Here is a 20,827-nt window from a genome sequence, read left to right on the forward strand (position 1 = left end):
TGTTTTCTTTTAATCATTTTAAATTAGCAATCAAACATTTGCTAGTGTAATTCTGTAAAACATTGAAATATGAAATGTGCTACTGTAATTCTGTTAAAACATTGAAATCAAACATTTGCTACTGTAATTATGTTAAAACAATAACATAAGGTTTGATTTGTCTGAAATGTTTATTATTTGTTTGAACAGTTTTTCTTCTTCTGTCATATAGTAGTGGCTGATGTGTTTAGTAAACTATTGAAACATGTTGTGATCACTCATTCACTCATTTCACCTGTGTATTTTTATACCTAGAGTGCTCCTGCATCTTCTTTTCTTCACACAACCTCAGTTTGCTGTACCCCTCCGACACACCTCTTACACTGTCCAAAATACCTTTACCCTCCTCCAAGATATACTTACCCACTTCCCAGACTGCCTCAGCTGTTTTCTTTGCTGCCTCTCCTGGTGTCTCTGCATCCTCTGCTGCAGCAGCTCCTATCATCCCCCCTCCTATTGCTCCCCCAGCAACAAATCCTCCAGCGATGCTTACTGTTATTGCTGCTCCTAGTCCTCCTGCCTCAAGTTCAGTTATCTTGGGTACTGAGAAAACTAATGCTACTGCCCCTACAACCCCAAGGAGAGCTGCCACTATTGTCCCTGTTGCTATCCCTGCCAATTTGATCAGGAGTCTCTTCCACACATTTTCAGTGGCCTGTTTATTGGCCTCTTCCGGTGACTTCTGGCCTTTTGACTCCTCTGTAAGACTTTCTATCTCTACTGTTATTTCCCCCTTCACTGCTTCGAGCAACTTGTTGGTGTAGCACCCTCCTCTGTTCTCTCTCACCATCTTCTCTATGGTGCTGAGTAACTCTGCTACTTGGTACTGGTTGTTCCTGTACTGACCCTGCTGACTGTTGTTCCAGGTATCGATGACGTGACAACGGCCTCCACCTTTCTCCACAAGCTCACTCAGTTTCTTATTTGTTTTCACAAAATCCTCAATGGTTGTACTTTTGAGCTGGTAACCATGAATGAATAGGACTGTAGAATATTGTAAGGTCTCTGGTGACAAATATTCCTCAATTTTTGTGATGACTTGTTCCTCGTGGACTGTGTACCTCTCCACTCTAAGCACAATAAGAAAGGCAAGAAAGGTATGACACAAGTACTTTTTCCAACAATTGTTTACAGACAGATTTTTCACTTATAACTCAGTGTATCACAATTTCAGTGGGTCAGAAGTTTACAAACACTAAGTTGACTGTGCCTTTAAACAGCTTGGAAAATTCCAGAAAATTATGTCATGGCTTTAGAAGCTAATTGACATCATTTGAGTCAATTGGAGGTGTACCTGTGGATGTATTTCAAGGTCTACCTTCAAACTCAGTGCCTCTTTGCTTGACATCATGGGAAAATCAAAAGAAATCTGCCAAGACCTCAGAAAAAAATTGTAGACCTCCACAAGTCTGGTTCATCCTTAGGAGCAATTTCCAAATGCCTGAAGGTACCACGTTGATCTGTACAAACAATAGTACGCAAGTATAAACACCATGGGACCACGCAGCCGTCATATCGCTCAGGAAGGAGACACGTTCTGTCTCCTAGAAAGGAACGTACTTTGGTGCGAAAAGTGCAAATCAATCCCAGAACAACAGCAAAGGACCTTGTGAAGATGCTGGAGGAAACAGGTACAAAAGTATCTATATCCACAGTAAAACGAGTCCTATATCAACATAACCTGAAAGGCCGTTCAGCAAGGAATATGTCACTGCTCCAAAACCCCCATAAAAAAGCCAGACTACGGTTTGCAACTGCACATGGGGACAAAGATCGCACTTTTTGGAGAAATGTCCTCTGGTCTGATGAAACAAAAATAGAACTGTTTGGCCATAATGACCATCGTTATGTTTGGAGGAAAAAGGGGGAGGCTTGCAAGCCGAAGAACACCATCCCAACCGTGAAGCACGGGGGTGGCAGCATCATGTTGTGGGGGTGTTTTGCTGTAGGAGGGACTGGTGCACTTCACAAAATAGATGGCATCATGAGGGAGGAAAAGTATGTGGATATATTGAAGAAACATCTGAAGACATCAGTTAGGAAGTTAAAGCTTGGTCGCAAATGGGTCTTCCAAATGGACAACGACCCCAAGCATACTTCCAAAGTTGTAGCAAAATGGCTTAAGGACAACAAAGTCAAGGTATTGAAGTGGCCATCACAAAGCCCTGACCTCAATCCTATAGAAAATGTGTGGGCAGAACTGAAAAAGCGTGTGCGAGCAAGGAGGCCTACAAGCCTGACTCAGTTACACCAGCTCTGTCAGGAGGAATGGGCCAAAATTCACCAAACTTATTGTGGGAAGCTTGTGGATGGCTACCTGAAACGTTTTACCTAAGTTAAACAATTTAAAGGCAATGCTACCAAATACTAATTGAGTTTATGGAACCTTCTGACCCACTGGGAATGTGATGAAAGAAATAAAAGCTGAAATAAATCATTCACTCTACTATTATTCTCACATTTCACATACTTAAAATAAAGTGGTGATCCTAAGACAGGGCATTTTTACTAGGATTACATGTCAGGAATTGTGAAAAACTGAGTTTAAATGAGAAAAGAACATATAAGAAAAGAAAGATATTTTAATATAAGAAAATAACATATTTTAATATTTACTACACATCAAGCATAAAACAATTAAATACAAAATATTACAGCTGAATGACTAGAAAGCACTCTAAGGAAAAGCAAAGCTAAAACGGTGTGGTTTAAAATCCCTTAGAAATGTGTCCACAGTTTCGGCCCCCTCAGGTTCTCCGGCAGGCTATTCCAGAGGCAGGGGTTATAGTAACTAAAGGCTGCCTCTCTATGTCTCTTGTTTCTAGGCTTTGGGATAGTTAAAAGGCCATTGCCAGAGGACTTGAGGGACCTACTGGGTACATCATTTAAAAGCATGTTTGATATATATTGGGGTGCACAACCATGGATTGATTTGAAAACCAATAGAATCATCTTAAAATGTATTCTAAAACTCACAGGCAGCCAGTCAGAGACTTTAAAACCAGTGTAATGTGTGCTCTCCATCTGATCTTGGTCAGTACCAGTGCTGCAGCATCCTGTATGGTTTTGCAGTTGACTAATGGCTTTCTTGGGTAGACCAGACAGGAGAGCATTACAGTAGTCAAGCTTACTCGTAATACAAGTATGGATGAGTCTCTCTGTATCAGCGTGAGATAAAAACGGACACACTTTGGCAAAATCTATTTTGAACACATTTCTAATGTGTGATTTGAAATTGAGTTCAGATTCAAAAATAACACTAAGGTTTTTAACCTGGTGTTTTATCTTTATTGCCCATGAATTAAAATGTGCGGCCAGATTCTGTCTCTGTGCTTTGGCTCCAATAATAAGTACCTCTGTTTTGTCTTGATTTAGCTGGAGGAAGTTGTGAGCCTTTCAAGTATTTAGATCACTAATACAGTCTAATCATTTATCTGTGGAGTTAAAATCCTCTGGTGACACAGAAAGGTAAAGAGCATCAAACACGGCAGAAAAATTCATTTTAGCTTCAAAACACGAGCAACACACTAGCAGAGCAGCTCAAACAGACACTCAGACACTCTGACAGGCTGATCACATCAGCACACATAGATACCTTGGTGGGAAATAACTTTCAAAATGCCTGTTCTGTTGCAACGGTACATTGTTAATGTGACAATCACCTAACAATAACCTATGTAATGAAATACATAGGTGACATTTCTGAAATATGCCTCTGATGGTGCAGGTATATTCACATTCCAGCATTGTTGTTTAAAAAAATGTTTTATTATCCTAACTGTAGCCCAAATAATAAATGATCTACAGTCAGTCAGATATTATTGAGCTGTCTTTTCATTTGCTTGATGAAGATAAAGATAAACTTTCACATTTTCAAAGAGCAACTGAATACATTTTACACAGTAGCTTCTCTCCCTCCTCCTCTCCCTCCTCTCTCCTCTCTGACACACTGACAAACACCAGGTGTGCGGAGTAGGCCAGGTCGGGCAGGTAAAGCAGGAAGTTGAGAGCAGTGAGCACGGCAACTGTCACCAGTGTGGGCTGCTGCCAGGTTTGGTTGGAACGCTTGTCAAACTGGAACACGGAACAGATGATGGTGGTGGTCAGGTACATGACATCAGCCAGGAGACCGTAGGCTGACAGGAAGCGTGTAAAGTGGAATGGGAGGCAGCCAATACACTCTCCAACACACAGCACCACCACACCCACAGACAGGATGAACCAGATACAGTAGACTGCCATGCACCACTTGAGAGCTGCGTGTTGATCGTACGACACCAGGTCGCTGACCAGCATGAAGATGATGCAGGCCATGAAGGTCTTTTACACCTTGAGCAGGCCTGAAGCTGTGGCCATGCAGCCCGCCACCTCACCCTGCAGGGTCAACTCCCACAGGTAGGCCACGTGGCCAGGCAGGAGAAGACTTTGGAGGAGATGCGTTTGTTCGGGCCTCCCTGTGGTTCTGCTGTCCCTTGAGGAAGTAGACGGGGAAGATGATGGAGGCAGAGAGCCAGAGCAGGGTGGCGTAGCAGGCCATGGTGATGTGGACGTTATTCCAGGAGACGGGGCCTCGGGCCTGGAGGCCAAAGTGCTCCACCAGCAGCACCAGCAGGGTTCTGGTGAAGCTGAAAGCTTAGCAGAACACACACCAGTCTCCCACCAGGGAGAGTGAGGCCCCGTGGGCCGACACACTGAAGATGACGCAGGAGAAGAACAGGGCAGCCACACTCACCCACAGCAGCTGGGAGATGAGCAACACTATCAACGGTATGATGGGAGGTGTTATACAAGGGAGTGGGGAATATGTACTGTAATACAGTATTAATACAGTAGAAGTTCACTTGTTCAGAATCTTTAGTTGTGTCTGAGGAGGGGATCAGTGTTATCCTGTCCTCATCCAGTATTCTGCAAGAACATAAGAAACAAAGAGAGATTTAGGGCCAGGTGATTCACAGAGCATCCAGAACTGGGAAACTGAAACTATTAACATGACTTTCGGTTTTACATTTCTATACATGAGAGCAATTCTTGGAAATGGTTCCCAGCCACTTATTTTCTGTCTGCACCTGAGGACATACTCTCCTAGTCTGGTACACACATTCCATCAACATGACTCTCAGTAAATGTTTATATGCCTGAGAGCAGGGTCGTCATATTCACTAGGACGACACTAAAGCAAATGGGTTGAAACTGAGAGGGACTACCTCAATTGGTCTAAACAGAAACTTGTTTTCCATTGCAAAACATTTGGCTACGGTGTAAAACCTTTTGCTACGGTGTATAACCTTTTGCTATGGTGCAATACATGTTTGCTACGTTATGCACTAACAAATACAACCCAGCTTATTTTGGTTGTTAGGCCTGTTAATTGATTACCACGTCGCCCTCCTAGTCACATGTTCTACTCCAGTACATTTATTCTCACACTAATGATGATATGACAGTCAGAGAGAGAAAACTCTTCCAGCTGTAACCTGTACTAGGCTAGTCAGTATACACACAGTAATGAGGAGATAGAAAGCCCTGGGGTAAATCTCAATTGTATTTCCTTGATTCCTCCATTTTGAGGAGGCAAGAAGAGAGGATGCGAGGAGTCAAGAAATTACAATTGAGATGCACTCCTTGAATTCAGTCTGAAAGAAGAAGGCATGTCTTCCTTGACGTCGTCGCCCTCTGGTGGCGTTGGTGTTTACTGTCAGTCTCACAGCTCACCACTAGTCTCTCAGCGTCATCCTTTTTCATTGGGCCAAAGCTAATATTCTCCTAAATCAACTAGCCTTCCTAGACATTGCCGGTGTCTGAAACGACAACCTATTCACTATATAGGGTACTACTCTTGACCAGAGCCATATGGGGCCTGGTCAAAAGTAGTGCACTATATCTGGGAATAGGGTGCCATGTGGGACGCAGTGTTTTACTCACATCTAATATACTCATCAAATGTTTTCATTCAATTAACTGAATGCAACGTACACTGATAGCATCAGTCTGATACTTCACAATCATCCTCATCATATGCTTCTCAGCAACACATTCCTCTTCAGTGTGTTTAGCTCTAAGCCTGGCTTCCCTAATGCCTTGTTACTGTAAGTCCCTCATTACTGGGTCTATTAGCCAGAGAAGAGCTCTTTAAGAGCCTCCCTTCTTCTCTGGGGCAAGGGAGAAATACACAGGAAGCTGAACTAATGTCTACATCTCAGATCTAGAGGGACCTAGACCAGTGGAGGCTGCTGAGGGAAGGACGGCTCATAATAATGGCTGGAACGGAGCAAATGGAATGGCATCAAACAAATAGAAACCATGTGTTTCTGTTACCATTCCACTGATTCCGCTCCAGCCATTACCAAGAGCCCGTCCTCCCCAATTAAGATGCCACCAATCTCATGTGGCCCAGATACAAATGTAGCGTACTGTCCTGTAGACCGGGTCCACACAGAAATGACAAGTTTGTGATATAAAACTGGGTAAGACAAATGGACCACCTTGGCTGGTTTCTCGGACTCAGATAGACCAAGGATACTCCTAGACTAGTCCAGGACTTAACTAAATCTGTGTCTGGGAAACTGTCCCATAGTGTCAATACCGTATTCCATCCCCCTGTTCAATGGGGGCCTAGTTACTCATATCTAGAGGTAGAGGGAGCGAAACAACCAAACTGAGATGAGATAGAAGTGTGGTTAGGAGGATGTGCTGGATGCAGTGGTAGGTGTGGTACTTGCCCAAATCATCTCTCTCTCATCTAGATGCCACTGGGATATGAATAGCAATATAAAAATAATACATGTTATTCTTACCTACTTGTTTTATCTCGCATTTTCATATTTCTTCCCGTTACCTTTTCGGAGCCGGGACGCGCACTTTTACGCAGCACAACCACTTCATCTAGCTAGCGAAAATGATTTTCTCACAAATTCCCATGCGACATTTGGTAGTATGATATGAATTCATGCCTTCATCCTCATGCCCCCATCGGCGATGTTCTGGAATGTCCCCGTGTATTTAAAGAGTAGGTTATGGTCGCGCTCCCGTGCTTAGACGTTGCATGCATCAACCAATGGTTGCGTGCACGTCATAGACTTGCGGATTGCTATAATGTACATTCAGATTTTTTTAAATATATATTTATATATATATATAATTTTTTTTAAAGTTACAGCCTTATTCTAAAATTGACTAAATTGTTATTTTTCATCAATCTACACACAACACCCCATAATGACAAAGCAAAAACATTTTTTTTTATTTAAAAAAATGTATCACTAATAAAAAACAGAAATATCACATTTACATAAGTATTCAGACCCTTTACGCAGTACTTTGTTGAAGCACCTTTGGCAGTGATTACAGTCTCGAGTCTTCTTGGGTATGATGATACAAGCATGGCACACATGTTTTTGTGGAGTTTCTCACATCCTTCTCTGCAGATCTTCTCTAACGCCGTCACCTTGGATTGGGTGCATCGCTGCACAGCTATTTTCAGGTCTCTTCAGAGATGTTCGATCGGGTTCAAGTCTGGGCTCTGGCTGTGTGCTTAGGGTCATTGTCCTGTTGGAAGGTGACCTTCGCCCTAGTCTGAGGTCCTTAGCGATCTGGAGCAGGTTTTCATTAAGGATCTCTCTGTACTTTGCTCCGTTCATCTTTCGCTTGATCCTGACTAGTCTCCCAGTCCCCGCCGCTGAAAAACATCCCCACAGCTTGATGCTGCCACCCCCATACTTCACCGTAAGGATGGTGCTAGGTTTCCTCTAGACGTGACGCTTGGCATTCAGGCCAACAAGTTCAATCTTGGTTTCATCAGACCAGAGAATCTTATTTCTCATGGCCTGAGAGTCCTTCAGGTGCCTTTTGGCAAACTCCAAGCGGGCTGTCATGTACCGAGGAGTGGCTTCTGTCTGGCCACTCTACCAAAAAGGCCTGATTAGTGAATTACTGCAGAGATGGTTGTCCTTCTGGAAGGTTCTCCCATCTCCACAGAGTAACTCTGGAGCTCTGTCAGAGTGACCATCGGGTTCTTGGTCACCTCCCTGACCAAGGCCCTTCTCCCCTGATTGCTCAGTTTAAATACAAATACAAATAGAACTGACAATGATTCGTTGTTCTACATGTCGGCGAGGCATGTTAACACATACTGCATGTCTAAACGTTCCAAAACTTTGTGTCCTGGTTCAGCCCCCAGTTGCAGACATAGGTCACATTCCTGTGCCTAGGCGTTGCTGACGCAGGTCAGATCTTACACCGCCTGGGTTCCAGCAAAATGAAGGCAGTTATACCATTTTAAAAACATTACTATACGTCCACAAAAGTTTTCACAACGCATTAAGTGTGTGCTGTGCCCTCAGGCCACTACTCTACTACTGTACCACATATCCACAACACAAAATCCATGTGTACGTGTGTCTAGTGCGTATGTTATCGTGTGTGTATGCATGTGTCTGTGTTAATTCATGGAAACGTTCAACAACGTTTGGCAACTGAACATGGCCTAAATGTGTGGAGAAGTGGTGGAAGCTCATTGAGGGAATGTTCTGATGGGGACGCATCTTCTGATGGAACAAACAGTTAATCACTTTGTTGCCTCCCATCAGAGAGCATGCCTGCTATAGATCTGACTGCACCAACGCAAAGGTAATTTCCATCTCGATACACTGTTCTTTAAAAACATTAATAAATAACAAATTATACATAACGTTTTAGCTGTTAATAGGCTGTATTGATACAATACCGGTCATTCTGGTGACCGGTCATTCTGTATGGACTGTTGCAATACTGGAGTATGACCAGTTGGTGACGTCTTGTGTTTGTCTTGCTCTTCGGACATGGTGTGATATCCATACACAACTACCAAATACTGTCTGGGAGAGGACTAGCTAGCTAATGGATTTAGATTGGTTAATAACAACATAATATGGAACATCGGGTTGAAGGCTGCAATTAAATACATGAACATATTAATGCAATCAGAAATGTGGATTAATCAGGGAATGCGAGGAAATATAGGACCTCACCTAATGGAATGAACCAGTTTGATCATATGAAGCGAGTTGTTTGGAAAGCCACGACGAATCGAATGGACTGTCTTTCCATAAAGAAATGAATGCAAGTTTAATGAACACATTGTACGAATAAGAGGGCACTGGACATATTATTACATTCCAGAGGGATAACTGGCCTCAGTCGCTGCGTTTCAGATTCTAGCTTGCGAATGCATTTGAGCTAGACCCCTGTCGCGTCAGCGTTATAGACGACGAGAACGCGCTTGTGCCCAGTCACAGAGCGTACGTGATGTCGCGGATGGCATTCGGCCTCTATCAGAATTAACTAGGTAACCATCCATTATTTGCTTATCAAAAAACAAGTATTCTCTACACAAGTGAGTGCTGCAGTAATAACCGTCAGTTTGTTGGCAACAGCAAGTGTTTCATTTACATCAAAACAATATTTGTCTATAGTGCTTGAAATGATGGTAAGCCAGCCTTATGGTTATGGCTAACTTGATGTAAGGCGCTAACTAACGTTAGTTAGCTAGTCAGCTGGCAAACATCACTGCATTTTATCCTGGATGTCAATAACATCAGCTAGCTTGTCTGCTTGGGATAGTTTATCAGAAACATTTCCTTGCATCGTTCACTGACATGCCAACAGCTAGCCCTGGCAAAGTAGCTAACTAACTTTGCATTGCTAACTAGCAATACACAAGCTCCAGCTTCTAGCCACAATGTCAAGCTAGTGGTGTAGTGTTGCAGTGCAACGTCCAGTCAGGTCAGATGCCATTCTGTTTACAGCGGATAGCCTTCTCTCAAACAAGCTAGATAACAAACTGGACACTTAGCTAGGTAATCTGCACCAGTGTATGTATTGAACGAGACGGTTTGAATTGTGCAATATCTTTGTTGCAGTTAGCCAGCTTCTTGGAACAGTTCACTGGAACACATTGAGCGTTAGCCAAGTTCTTGAAACAGACAAACATGTACTATTGGTCTTCTGAAAGAGCCACACCAGTAAACTAGCATTAAGGATTCTGTAACTAAATTTAGCTCGCAGGGGATGGAAACCAATTTACTGAGGATAATGCGAGTAGAGTTGTCTGACGTTAATTGGCTTGGCAGTGTCAACATAATCAACTAGAAGAATATATTTTCAAACGTTATTTAGATTTGAATGATATTAATGTTGGGATACTAGTTTGAATTGCATTTGTGTCATTCGTTTTGGATGCTTACTAGTTGATGTATCTCAGAAAATAGAATAGGAGCTGTTTACATAGATATCAGACAGTGAACCAAGCATCACTGTCACTAGGTCATAATTGATGAAGTTATTGTGACAGCTATCACGTCAAATCAAAGTGTATTTGTCACGTGCGCTGAATACAACAGTTGTAGGTAGACCTTACAGTGAAAGGCTTACTTACAGGCTCTAACCAAGAGTGCAATTTTTAAGTAAAAAAAGGTATTAGGTGAACAATAGATAAGTAAAGATAAAAAAACAACAGTAAAAAAATAGACGGGGAAACCCAACAACAAGCCTTTTACCTTTAAAAAAAATTAATCTTTATTTACATTTTTTTGTTCATGTTGCTAGTGTTGATTGCTATGTAATGACACTTTGTCTTAAGACTGAATGAACAAAGTAGACATTGCACAGTCAGTGGTGTCTGAATTTCATGCATCTTGCTTGAAGGTGGCACCCACCTTAAAGGTGTCCCCCACCCACCAGCTATTTCTAATATTTTCCTGTGGCACTAGATAGTTCTAACACTGTATCAATTTGCCGGGGTCCCCATTTCAACTGTCTACTGTAAGGTACTTGGAGATTGCCTGTGAAAACATGAGGAAGATGTTCAGAGCGCTCTCGGAACAGAATAAGCTCCCCACTAGCTGACGTGAGGAGTTGAAACGTAGCAGGCGGCAGCCCTGTGGAACTCTGCGAAAGAAATTTGAAGAACAAAGGAGATGGTCACCCTGCTGTGACATAATTGGACCGCAGGAGACGACACGGACGCGCTCGAGCCGTCTGCAGCCATGAGTCTCCGCACCCCCACCTCAACACTGGACAGGTAGGACTGACTGCTGGTGATGGTGGTGCTAATGACAGATGGGACAAATGTATATCCTCGAATTCCTCATGTCCTCTCTCCTTGTATCCTTCCCAAAATGCCTTGGAGGAGTATATCAGAGGGGAGGGAAATGCAATGTGCTTTGAGAAGGGGAGAGGCAGTGACTGCAGATAGGCAGCCAGTGACTATTATCAGGGTTCTCCCTAAAGTGTGTAAGAGTGACACTGCGCCACCTTGTGGACTACCTGTGCCACTTTGTAATGAAAATAAATAAGTACCACCTTGTTAAACAATCCTGGGGAGAACCCTGATATTTGAACATAATATATTATAAACTGGTTTGAAACCTGAATGCTGATTGGGTATGACAAATAACTTTTTATTGTTCTAATTACGTTGGTAACCAGTTTACAATAGCAAAGAGCCACTTCAGGGGTATGCGATATATGACCAATATACCACGGCTAAGGACTGTATCCAGGCACTCTGCATTGTGTCGTGCTTAAGAACAGCCCTTAGCCGTGGCAATATACCACACACAGCCCCTCATGGCTTATTGCTTAATTAGCCTATTACTTCTACCATTACAAATTGAAGGCCTAGTTGTAAGCTTGTGCATCTCTGTTGGATGTTGTGTTAAATTGGGATCCCCTCAGCTTAGCCTTCTGTACAGGGCTATTCTCAGCTGGGAGGCAGCTTTATCACCTTTGATGTGAAGTTCTTTATGGCTCACTGCCCATTATTCTGTGTGCATGCCTGTCTGTCTGTGGGGAATCGTTGTCCCAAAGTCGGGAAGGCAGGCGACAAGTTTAGGTCCAAAATAAGCCTATAGAAACACAGCTTATTTTGGACATATTTTAGCGAGAGTGAAACCTCTAGCTTAGCCTCTTCCTCTATGGTTTACACACACACCAAGCCCCTCCCCCTGCCTCACGCCAACAATTTATTTATACATTTATTTAACTAGGCAAGTCAGTTAAGAACAAATTCTTCAATGTTGAGAGATCACATCTTCCGCTATTTGCATTTGAGGTTTGGTCCAACAGAGTAGGTCATATGGACCCCAAAACACATTGAGACATTATTTTTGCTGTAATAGAGGATAAATTAACTCTTCCATTTTTAAGTCTCAACTCCTCAAATTGCCCACAGAACAGACACTAATAAAACAAGAGTATCAATTAACATTGATTCTGGATAACGAATAATCTGCATTGGGATACCACGTACCGCTAGCAGCATTTTAGCCAAATACTGTTATACTAGCTGTCTAGTCTGTGTTTTATAAATGTGCAATAAGCATAAAGAACAATTATATAAGGAATTGGCAACTCGTTCTCATTCTGAGGAATAAGGTAGGCCACTTGATTTCAACATCTGAACAAGGTGGACAGGCTAACATGCTTTTCAGACAGTTGGAGAGGTTAAACTATTTTGATAAAATCATTAAATTATTAGTGGGTCTTATTGTTGTGGAAGGCTTATATTTAGCCTAGGTATAACTTCACAAACCCTGAATTCATAGATTATTGCTGACTGTTTGAAATGCAGTGTATTTGACCTTTAATTGTACAACAACGCTTATTTAGAGAGAACATAAAAAATGGTATATCTTTATATATTGTGAATGGCTCATAAGTTTGAAATAATGGAGATATGATTGCTAGGCCACATCTCCCAGCCCTATCTCCTGTCTGTCAGAGTTTCTCCACTTTAAGTCTTCTACTTTATCCTAAACTGATTTTCTTTCCTTTTCTCTCTTGGTCCCGTTCTGTATTCTCTGTTGTTCCCTCTCTTTCTGACGCTTCGCTTTCAGCCCTTTTGCTGCTTGGTGAGTTTTCTGCTCAGTTGGTTGAGCTTCGTAGAAACTAAGCACAGATTACAATACTGCACTTTACTTCCAGCAGTCTCTCCTCACATGATCTCTCCTCCAAGCTCTGGCACTCTGTCCATCTATCTACCCACCCTCTGGTGTCCTCTCTTCTCCTTCCACCCCCACCTACCTATAGCTCTGGCTCAATAAACATTTCCTCAATTGCTCACATCCTCTCTCCTCGCCTCCTTCTCAAAATGTATTGGAGAGGGATCTTGGATCTTGGACCTTCTCCAATATGGTTGAGAAGGAGGCAAGGAGATAGGATCCAGGGAAAGGCGACTTGAGATGCAGCCTCTGTGTCCCTGCCCTATACCACTCTTCTTTACTCTCTCCCCCTCCTACCTCACTCCATCTCATCTTGTCTATCCCTCCTTTCTTGCTCCTTCTTTCTTCACGCCCTCGTTCTCCTACCTACTGCCAGACATCCCTCTCCTTCTCCCCAGCCCTCCCAGTGATCCTGATTGATTAATCCTTCCACAGTGTAGCCTATTTGTGTCTCACATGCTCTGGGGTGACGTTCCCCCTATGTACTGATCTAGGATCAGCTTCCCCTCCCCCAGTATTAACCTTAACCATTGGTGGGGGAAATGCTAAACGGACCCAAGATCAGAGTCTAGGGGCGACTTCACCCTACTCTGTCTCACGTTCCTCATGTCCTGCCTTTCCCTCCAGGCTAAGCAGCCTGACGATAGGAGACTCGGAGCGCAACACCTCCAGCGGCCAGCAGAGGGAGCCTCCAGCTGACATCCCCCCTGAGAACACAGGTACATGGGGTTTGTAGTAGCCTCACAAGCCACCTGATCTCACAAGTTTACATGAATGTTTCATGCATCCGTCTGGTAATTATGAGGCTAGTTTTGTAGCACAGATGTGGCATACCCCAACCTACATGTACAAACTACCTTGACTAACCTCTACCCCTGCACATTGACTCGGCACCGGTGCCCCCTGTATATAGACTCGTTATGTAATTTTGTTTCTTACATTTTTTTACTTTAGTTTATTTAGTAAATATTTTCTTAACTCTATTTCTTGGACTGCATTGTTGGTTAAGGGCTTGTAAGTAAGCATTTCACGCTAAGGTCTACACCTGTTGTATTCGACGCATGTGACAAATAAAATTTGATTTGAAAATGTGATTTGATATAGCAGTTTAGTACTGGTTCATGGTATGCCCAACTGACTTGAATGGTCTTCTCTTAATCTCTCTCTCTCTCTCTCTCTCTCTCTCTCTCTCTCTCTCTCTCTCTCTCTCTCTCTACTTCTCTCTCTCTACTTCTCTCTCTCTACTTCTCTCTCTCTACTTCTCTCTCTCTACTTCTCTCTCTCTACTTCTCTCTCTCTCTCTCTCTCTACTTCTCTCTCTCTCTCTCTCTCTCTCTACTTCTCTCTCTCTCTCTACTTCTCTCTCTCCCTCCCTCTCTCAGGTCCAGGTCTGGTTCAGAGATGTGTGGTGGTACAGAAAGACCAGCTGGGGTTTGGCTTCACCGTGTGTGGCGAGAGGATCAAGCTGGTGCAGAATGTCCGACCAGGTCAGACACACATCCACACAGTAACTGACTTAATTTCTACACGTCTTATATGATGGTTCTGGAATGTTTCTCACCTGTCTCTTCATGCAGGTGGTGCAGCGGTCAAGGCAGGGGTCCACGAGGGAGACAGAATCATAAAGGTTACTCCTCATTTCAAACTTGAACTAAAAACCATCTCTGTCTAGGTCATCAGAGACTCAATACAATCTCTCTTTCTTACTCTCTCTCTCCTTCTCTCTCTTTTTCTCAGGTGAACGGCTCGCTGGTGTCGTCCATGTCTCACCAGGAGGTGGTGAAGCTCATCAAGTGTGAGTGTCACTGGTTTCTGTAACGATGATGGTTAAGGTTATGATGACTTTAGGTCTATGCTGTCAGTATGCTGTCGTTGCCAACAGCTGTTTATTAAATTCTCTTTCTCTTTTTTTCCTTTCTCTCTTTTTTTCCTTTCTCTTTTTTTCCTTTTTCTTTCTTTCTTTTCTTTCTTTCTCCTTTCCTTCTTCTTTCTCTCTTTCTTTCTTTCTCTCTCTCTCTTTTTATTTTTCTTTCTTTCCAGCTGGGCCTTATGTTGCCCTGACACTTCAAGGACCGCCCCCTTCAGCAGCCGCCCTCGTCCTACAACCCCTCCCCGCTGACCTCTTACCCAATCAGACGACGTCACTGGAAGGTGAAGCCCCACCACCTCCACCCCTGCCCCCTGGACTTACCAGCACCCCCTCCCAAAGAATTAACAAACCACTACAGGTGAGCACCACATCTGGGTCTGTATTCATAAAGCGTCTCAGACAATGAGTACTGATCTAGGATCAGTTATAGCTTTTGGATCATAAGGAATAAGATTATATAGACAAAGGGGAACTGATCTTAGATCAGTACTCCTATTCTCAGACACTTTATAAATACTGTTCCTGGACCATTGCCTTACAAACACTGACTGGTGTACCAGCTTGACCATAATACTGACCAGATGTTCAAACCAATGTGGTATAACATGGGTCAACATGAGCCTATGAGCCTAACGTTTCTTTTCCCTCTCCTCTTCTGCCATTGTGTTAGAACCTAGATGTACAGAAACACGCCACAGAGATCCTCAGGAACATGTTGGAACAGGGAGAGGCTGAGCTCCAGGTAACAGTCATAGGATGCACTCGTTTTCAGGGGTGCGCTCGGGCGGGGTCTGGTTTTTCCCGCCCTTGGAAAATTCCTTTGGGGCGGGGCCTTGCTGATCGTGACAATATAAACAAGGAAGTGAAAATTCGAAGAAAAAAAATAAAAAATCTAATTTAAGTCACAGGGTTTCAAGTCTCTGTTAAACGATTCCCAGAATCAGTAGAGAATTATTAGGAAATCTGTAATTCTCCGACCAAGATTTTTGGAAAACCTGGGAATATGGAGAAATGTTGCAAACCCATACAATCAAACCCACTTAGAATGGACACTGATCTGGAATATAGACATACCTGTTCTATATGTTGCATTTCTAGCTGTAATGTTGTGGCCCACTGAATATGCAATGGTAAGGACACTGCTTATGAGAGTATCTATTTAGTTTGACCAATCATCATTGACCATTATCAGTGCCTCTGTTAATGTCACTCTGACCAATCCCGCAGGACTTGATGGAGGAGCTGTCACGGAACCCCTCCCCATCACTGGAGGAGCGAATCGAAAGTGCCAAGAGGCGCGCCCAACAAGTGCGGGTTAAAATCAAGCAAGATCTGGTGAGATGCCTGTGTGCATGACAACAGAACCCTAACAACGCTTAACTAGATCTCTCATTTCCCCACTAGATACTATATATTAGATTGTCATTACCTTAGTTTATAACGTCTTTGTTATTTCTATGTCTCTCAAGGATGGAACTCGCCCCGAAGCTGTGTCCAACTATGTAATAGCAGGAGATGGTTTGTATATGATTTGTTTGTCTATGATTCTCTGAGTTGTGTGCGTTTTTATGATACAAATGCACTGATGTAAAGTACTTAAGTAAAACAATTAAAATAAATCAAGTACTACTTAAGTAGATTTTTTGGGTATCTGTACTTTACTATTTATATTTTTGACAACTTTTACTTCACTACATTTCTAAAGAAAATAATGTACTTTTTTACTCCATACATTTTCCCTGACACCCATAAGAACTTGTTACATTTTGAATGCTTAGCAGGACAGGAAAATCGTGTAATTCACGCACTTATCAAGAGAACATCCCTGGTCATCCCTCCTTCCTCTGATCTGGCGGACTCACTAAACACAAATGCTTTGTTTGTAAATTATGTCTAAGTGTTGGAGCCCATGCTATCAGTAAAAAAAATAATTAAACTCGAAAATTGTGCCCTCTGCTTTGTGTAATATAAGGAATGTTAAACGATTTATACTTTAACTTTTGATACGGAAGTATATTTTTGCAGTTACATTTATTTTTTATATTTAAGTATATTTTAAACCAAATCATTTTACTCAAGTAGTATTTTACTGGGTGACTTTTACTTGAGTCACTTTCTATCAGGATCAGTGTCCAAGGTGTATTTACTTTTACTCAAGTATGACAATTGGGTACTTTTCCCAACACTACAAATGTATATAATTTCTCCATTTATCGGCAGCTCGGCTGTCGGTGGACTCAAGTGAAGGAGACTTTCAGGTAAGTAATGTTAGCACCAGATGCACCAGACCTTTATATATATATATATATATATATATATATATATATATATATATGAGAGAGAGTGTGTCCTTCTCCTCCCCCAGACCTGTGAGAGCCCCCACTCCTCCCCCTCCTTCAGGACCCCCCTACGCTGGAGACAGGGCTCCGACACACACACCTTCTCTGACTCGGTGATACCAACACACACACACACACACACACTCTTCCACTCACACACACGCATTCTGATTCTGATTCAGTGAGAAGATTTGTACACATGCACTGCATATATACCCTCTAGTCTGAGTCAGTGATGTGAACAATGTCTCCTACACAAATACACACACACGCCAAAGGTTTTATTTTCCTAATCCTGACCTCTGTGACATGTCTCTTGGCAGGCTGGGAAGACTCAGATCATTGGCCCCGAGGAGGAAGAGGACGACAGCTATGCACTCAATGAGGTGAGACCGTCTTTATCAGCAAACATCACTTACCTCATCTACGTATCCTGCATCTCACATCTGTGGAACTATATGAATCTCTCTCTCTCTACGTCTCTCTCCCTCTCTTTCCCCTTCCTCTCTCTTTCCCTACTTCAGATGGACGGTCCATTTCAGGACATAGAGCTTCTCAAGTCGCGACCGGCCCATATGATGGTGTTCATGAGATATGTCTTCAGCCAGCTACTGGATCCCAACTCACTGGTCAGTGTCTGACCCTAAGGACTGCTATTGACTGTTGTTCCACCTCTTACATGGGAACTTATCTGGTGTGTGTGTCGTCTCTCTACAACAGCTGTTCTACCTGTCGGTGGAGGCCTACCTGGGCTCCAGCCCTAAAGACGCCCGTGCCCTCGCGCCTCAGATCTGCTCCCACTTCCTGGACCCTGACGCTGTGCGTTTCTCATTGGTTTATTCAGTTAATTAATTCAGTGAATTAGTCTTAATCAATTAGACCGGACCATTTAATAATCTTGCAAGATTTTAAAGTATTCTTGTAGTAACGGTTGTAGTTACGGTTCCTTACATTTTTTATTTAATTTTCAGCTGTTAAAAATCAGAGTACGAGAAGAGTACCTGACTGATATAGGTAAGATCCAACTCAACATACTAACGTTACTGTGATGGTTTTATTTTGAGTTAACCTTTATTTAACCAGCCAAGTCAATTAAGAACAAATTCTTATTTGCAATGATGGCCTGGCAAGAAGCAAAAGGCCTCCTGTGGGGACGGGGGTTACAATAAAAAACAACAATGTAAGACAAAACGGACAACACAGACAGAAGACTGGCAACAGCACAAATACAACAGCAAACAAACTGTGTGTGTGTAGGCATGTGTGTGAAGTAAAACATGTTTCCTCACAGAAGGCAACGCAAACTAGTGACATGGGGTGACAACTATAAACAGCTACATGTCTCAACAACCTGTTCATCTATTTGCCCTTTGACCTCCTCCAGGGACACCAGGTCATGGGGTTTTAGGTTGGCTGGGAGGGAGGGAATTCCACGACCAGGGGGCTGAGTAATGAAATGACCTTTTTCCATGCTCTGTAAACATTTTTGGGACTGTTAGCATAAAACAAGATTAAGATCTGAGCTTGTTTTAATTTCGAGCTAGAAGAGAGGATAGATAAAATGAGCGGTGTTTGAGCCTGCGTGTTGCTAGTGATGTCCACCCGACAGCACTGTAGAGATTGGTGACAAAACTAAGGCTGCATGATACACAGTCAAGAGCCTTCAGTATAGAGCTTGAGGATTGCACATGAACAGTATCACCATAGTCCAACACGGAGAGAAAAGCACAACTAATCAACTATTTTCTGGCGGCAAAGGAAAAACAAGCTCAACTTCTCATCCACCCAAACTCCCAGTTATTTGTACGTTTTGACATGCTCTATAGAATGTCCTTCCAAGGTACTAATTACATGTTTTTCAGAGTGTTTACTCTTGGGGAAATACCATGCATTTTGTTTTACAGGAATTCAGAACAAGCTTCAAATCTTCCAGATTCTGTTGAATGATGTTTTAAAGCCGTTTGAGCTTTGTCAAAAGCTGAAGGGAAATTGCTGCCACTTAATAAGTAAACAGTGTCACCTGCATAGAAATGTACACCTTTAGTCTCAATATGGCTCCCAATGTTGATGATCTAGATAATAAACCACAGGGGACCTAAAATGGATCCTTGAGGAACACCTAATTGCAGCTCTATGGTGTCAGATTTACAACCATCTGCCTTAACACACTGGGTTTGATTTGACTGGTAGTTTACAAACCCCTCCAGCGCATGACCAGTAATGGTAGTTGTGTAAAGTGGTCAGTCTTAACTCTGTCAGTACAGGGTTGTGATTCTAGTTCAGTCTGTAGTAAGTCTTACTGTGAGGTGTTGTGTCCTGTCCCAGAGAGTCGTCTCCATGCCCAGGAGGACATCAGGGGACCTCTGTCTGAGCTCCAACAGCAGGTGCTGCCTGACATTCAGGACCAAATACAGGACTACAGGTACAGTCTATGGGACAAGCTGAATCATCTGGAGGGGTGTCTGTGTTTGACAGTGTGTGTGTGTATATGAAACCCATTGGTGTGTGCATTGAGGCTTGTGCTAAATGCAGATAATGGCCGTGTGTATGTTATTGTGTTTGTTAGAGTTGGGCGATATGGACAAAAACAGATTGTGATAAATTGCCTGACTGGATCGATTTAACTTTAGAACATTCATGTGCAACACAGGTTTTAAACGATCCTTTAAACTACTACTAGTTTGATGGTTGTAGCCATCAACTGTCCCATCAACAATCACCCATATTATCAAACCTATTTCATTTCAAACTTCACATTTCTCTGTTATAGGCTACTTATCGTAATGAAAGGGAAGGTGGGGATACCTAGTCAGTTGTACAACTGAACACATTCAACTGAAATGTATCTTCTGCATTTAACCCAACCCCTCTGAATCAGAATGGTGCGGGGGGGGGGGCTGCCTTAATCGACATCCACGTCATCGGCGCCCGGGGAACAGTGGGTTAACTGGCAGAACGATGTAATTTTGCCTTGTCAGCTCGGGAACGATATCAGCATAATGCCTGCGACGAGTGGATCGGTCGGTTTGGATCATTTTCAGTTTATCGTCTCAGCTGTAGTTTGTGTGTATTGAAGGTTATGTGTGTGACCTTTGAACTTGTGTGGTATGACGTGTGTGTTTGTGTAGGAACAAGCAGATGATGGGTCTGGGCTCTCTGTTTGGAGAGGGAGACCTGCAGCAGCTGGATGGAGACCCAGCCAAGGAGAAACAGGTGGTGGACAGACAGGTCACTGCTCTCTGGGAGATACTGTGAGTTGGAACGTTTAGCTATGAAACAACATGTTTATCCCATGTGACCTTATCAGGAAAAACTCTGGGCCCCTATATATGCAATGCATTCTAAGGGAGATACAGTAAATAGGACTGCTAAGATGGCAACAAATAACAGACATTGTTACTTTTGTGCTTTGCTGCGATGGTTCAGTGTTAGCATAGCAAAACAGTAACTACGGTAGGACAGTGACTGAGCCAGCTGGCAGTAGAGGGAGCTCAACTAGCCTCAACATCTCACCGTACCAAAGGTCAGAGTGTGATCACTGATCACTCGGGAGGCTCTGCAGGTAACCTCGAGCCGCGGCGGCCCTACCCACATGATGTTTG

The 20,827-nt window shown here is 42.9% G+C and overlaps 1 protein-coding gene and 1 pseudogene across 6 annotated transcripts in view; one reads left to right on the plus strand and one right to left on the minus strand.

Moving 5' to 3' along the window:
- On the minus strand, nucleotides 1–4,876 carry LOC139561787 (myeloid-associated differentiation marker homolog; annotated as a pseudogene).
- Nucleotides 4,877–8,832: 3,956 nt separating this feature from the next.
- The window catches only part of LOC139561788 (rho guanine nucleotide exchange factor 11-like), a 30,868-nt gene continuing 18,873 nt past the window's right edge, over nucleotides 8,833–20,827 (plus strand). For 4 of the 6 annotated variants that reach the window (XM_071379068.1, XM_071379072.1, XM_071379070.1 and 1 more), the window contains exons 1-19: nucleotides 8,833–9,361; nucleotides 10,842–11,095; nucleotides 12,912–12,926; nucleotides 13,644–13,735; nucleotides 14,399–14,503; nucleotides 14,594–14,643; nucleotides 14,754–14,811; nucleotides 15,057–15,244; nucleotides 15,557–15,628; nucleotides 16,114–16,221; nucleotides 16,356–16,404; nucleotides 17,107–17,144; nucleotides 17,252–17,338; nucleotides 17,549–17,611; nucleotides 17,750–17,854; nucleotides 17,946–18,044; nucleotides 18,197–18,239; nucleotides 19,551–19,647; nucleotides 20,354–20,476. In XM_071379068.1, coding sequence (XP_071235169.1) covers nucleotides 11,061–11,095; nucleotides 12,912–12,926; nucleotides 13,644–13,735; nucleotides 14,399–14,503; nucleotides 14,594–14,643; nucleotides 14,754–14,811; nucleotides 15,057–15,244; nucleotides 15,557–15,628; nucleotides 16,114–16,221; nucleotides 16,356–16,404; nucleotides 17,107–17,144; nucleotides 17,252–17,338; nucleotides 17,549–17,611; nucleotides 17,750–17,854; nucleotides 17,946–18,044; nucleotides 18,197–18,239; nucleotides 19,551–19,647; nucleotides 20,354–20,476 — 1,427 coding nt within the window. In that variant the 5' untranslated portion in view covers nucleotides 8,833–9,361; nucleotides 10,842–11,060. The remainder of the gene's footprint in view (nucleotides 9,362–10,841; nucleotides 11,096–12,911; nucleotides 12,927–13,643; nucleotides 13,736–14,398; nucleotides 14,504–14,593; nucleotides 14,644–14,753; nucleotides 14,812–15,056; nucleotides 15,245–15,556; nucleotides 15,629–16,113; nucleotides 16,222–16,355; nucleotides 16,405–17,106; nucleotides 17,145–17,251; nucleotides 17,339–17,548; nucleotides 17,612–17,749; nucleotides 17,855–17,945; nucleotides 18,045–18,196; nucleotides 18,240–19,550; nucleotides 19,648–20,353; nucleotides 20,477–20,827) is intronic. The other 2 variants (XM_071379071.1, XM_071379069.1) reach the window with 2 other exon arrangements.

This window comes from Salvelinus alpinus, chromosome 31 (genome assembly GCF_045679555.1).
Source record: "Salvelinus alpinus chromosome 31, SLU_Salpinus.1, whole genome shotgun sequence".
Lineage (NCBI taxonomy): Eukaryota > Metazoa > Chordata > Actinopteri > Salmoniformes > Salmonidae > Salvelinus > Salvelinus alpinus.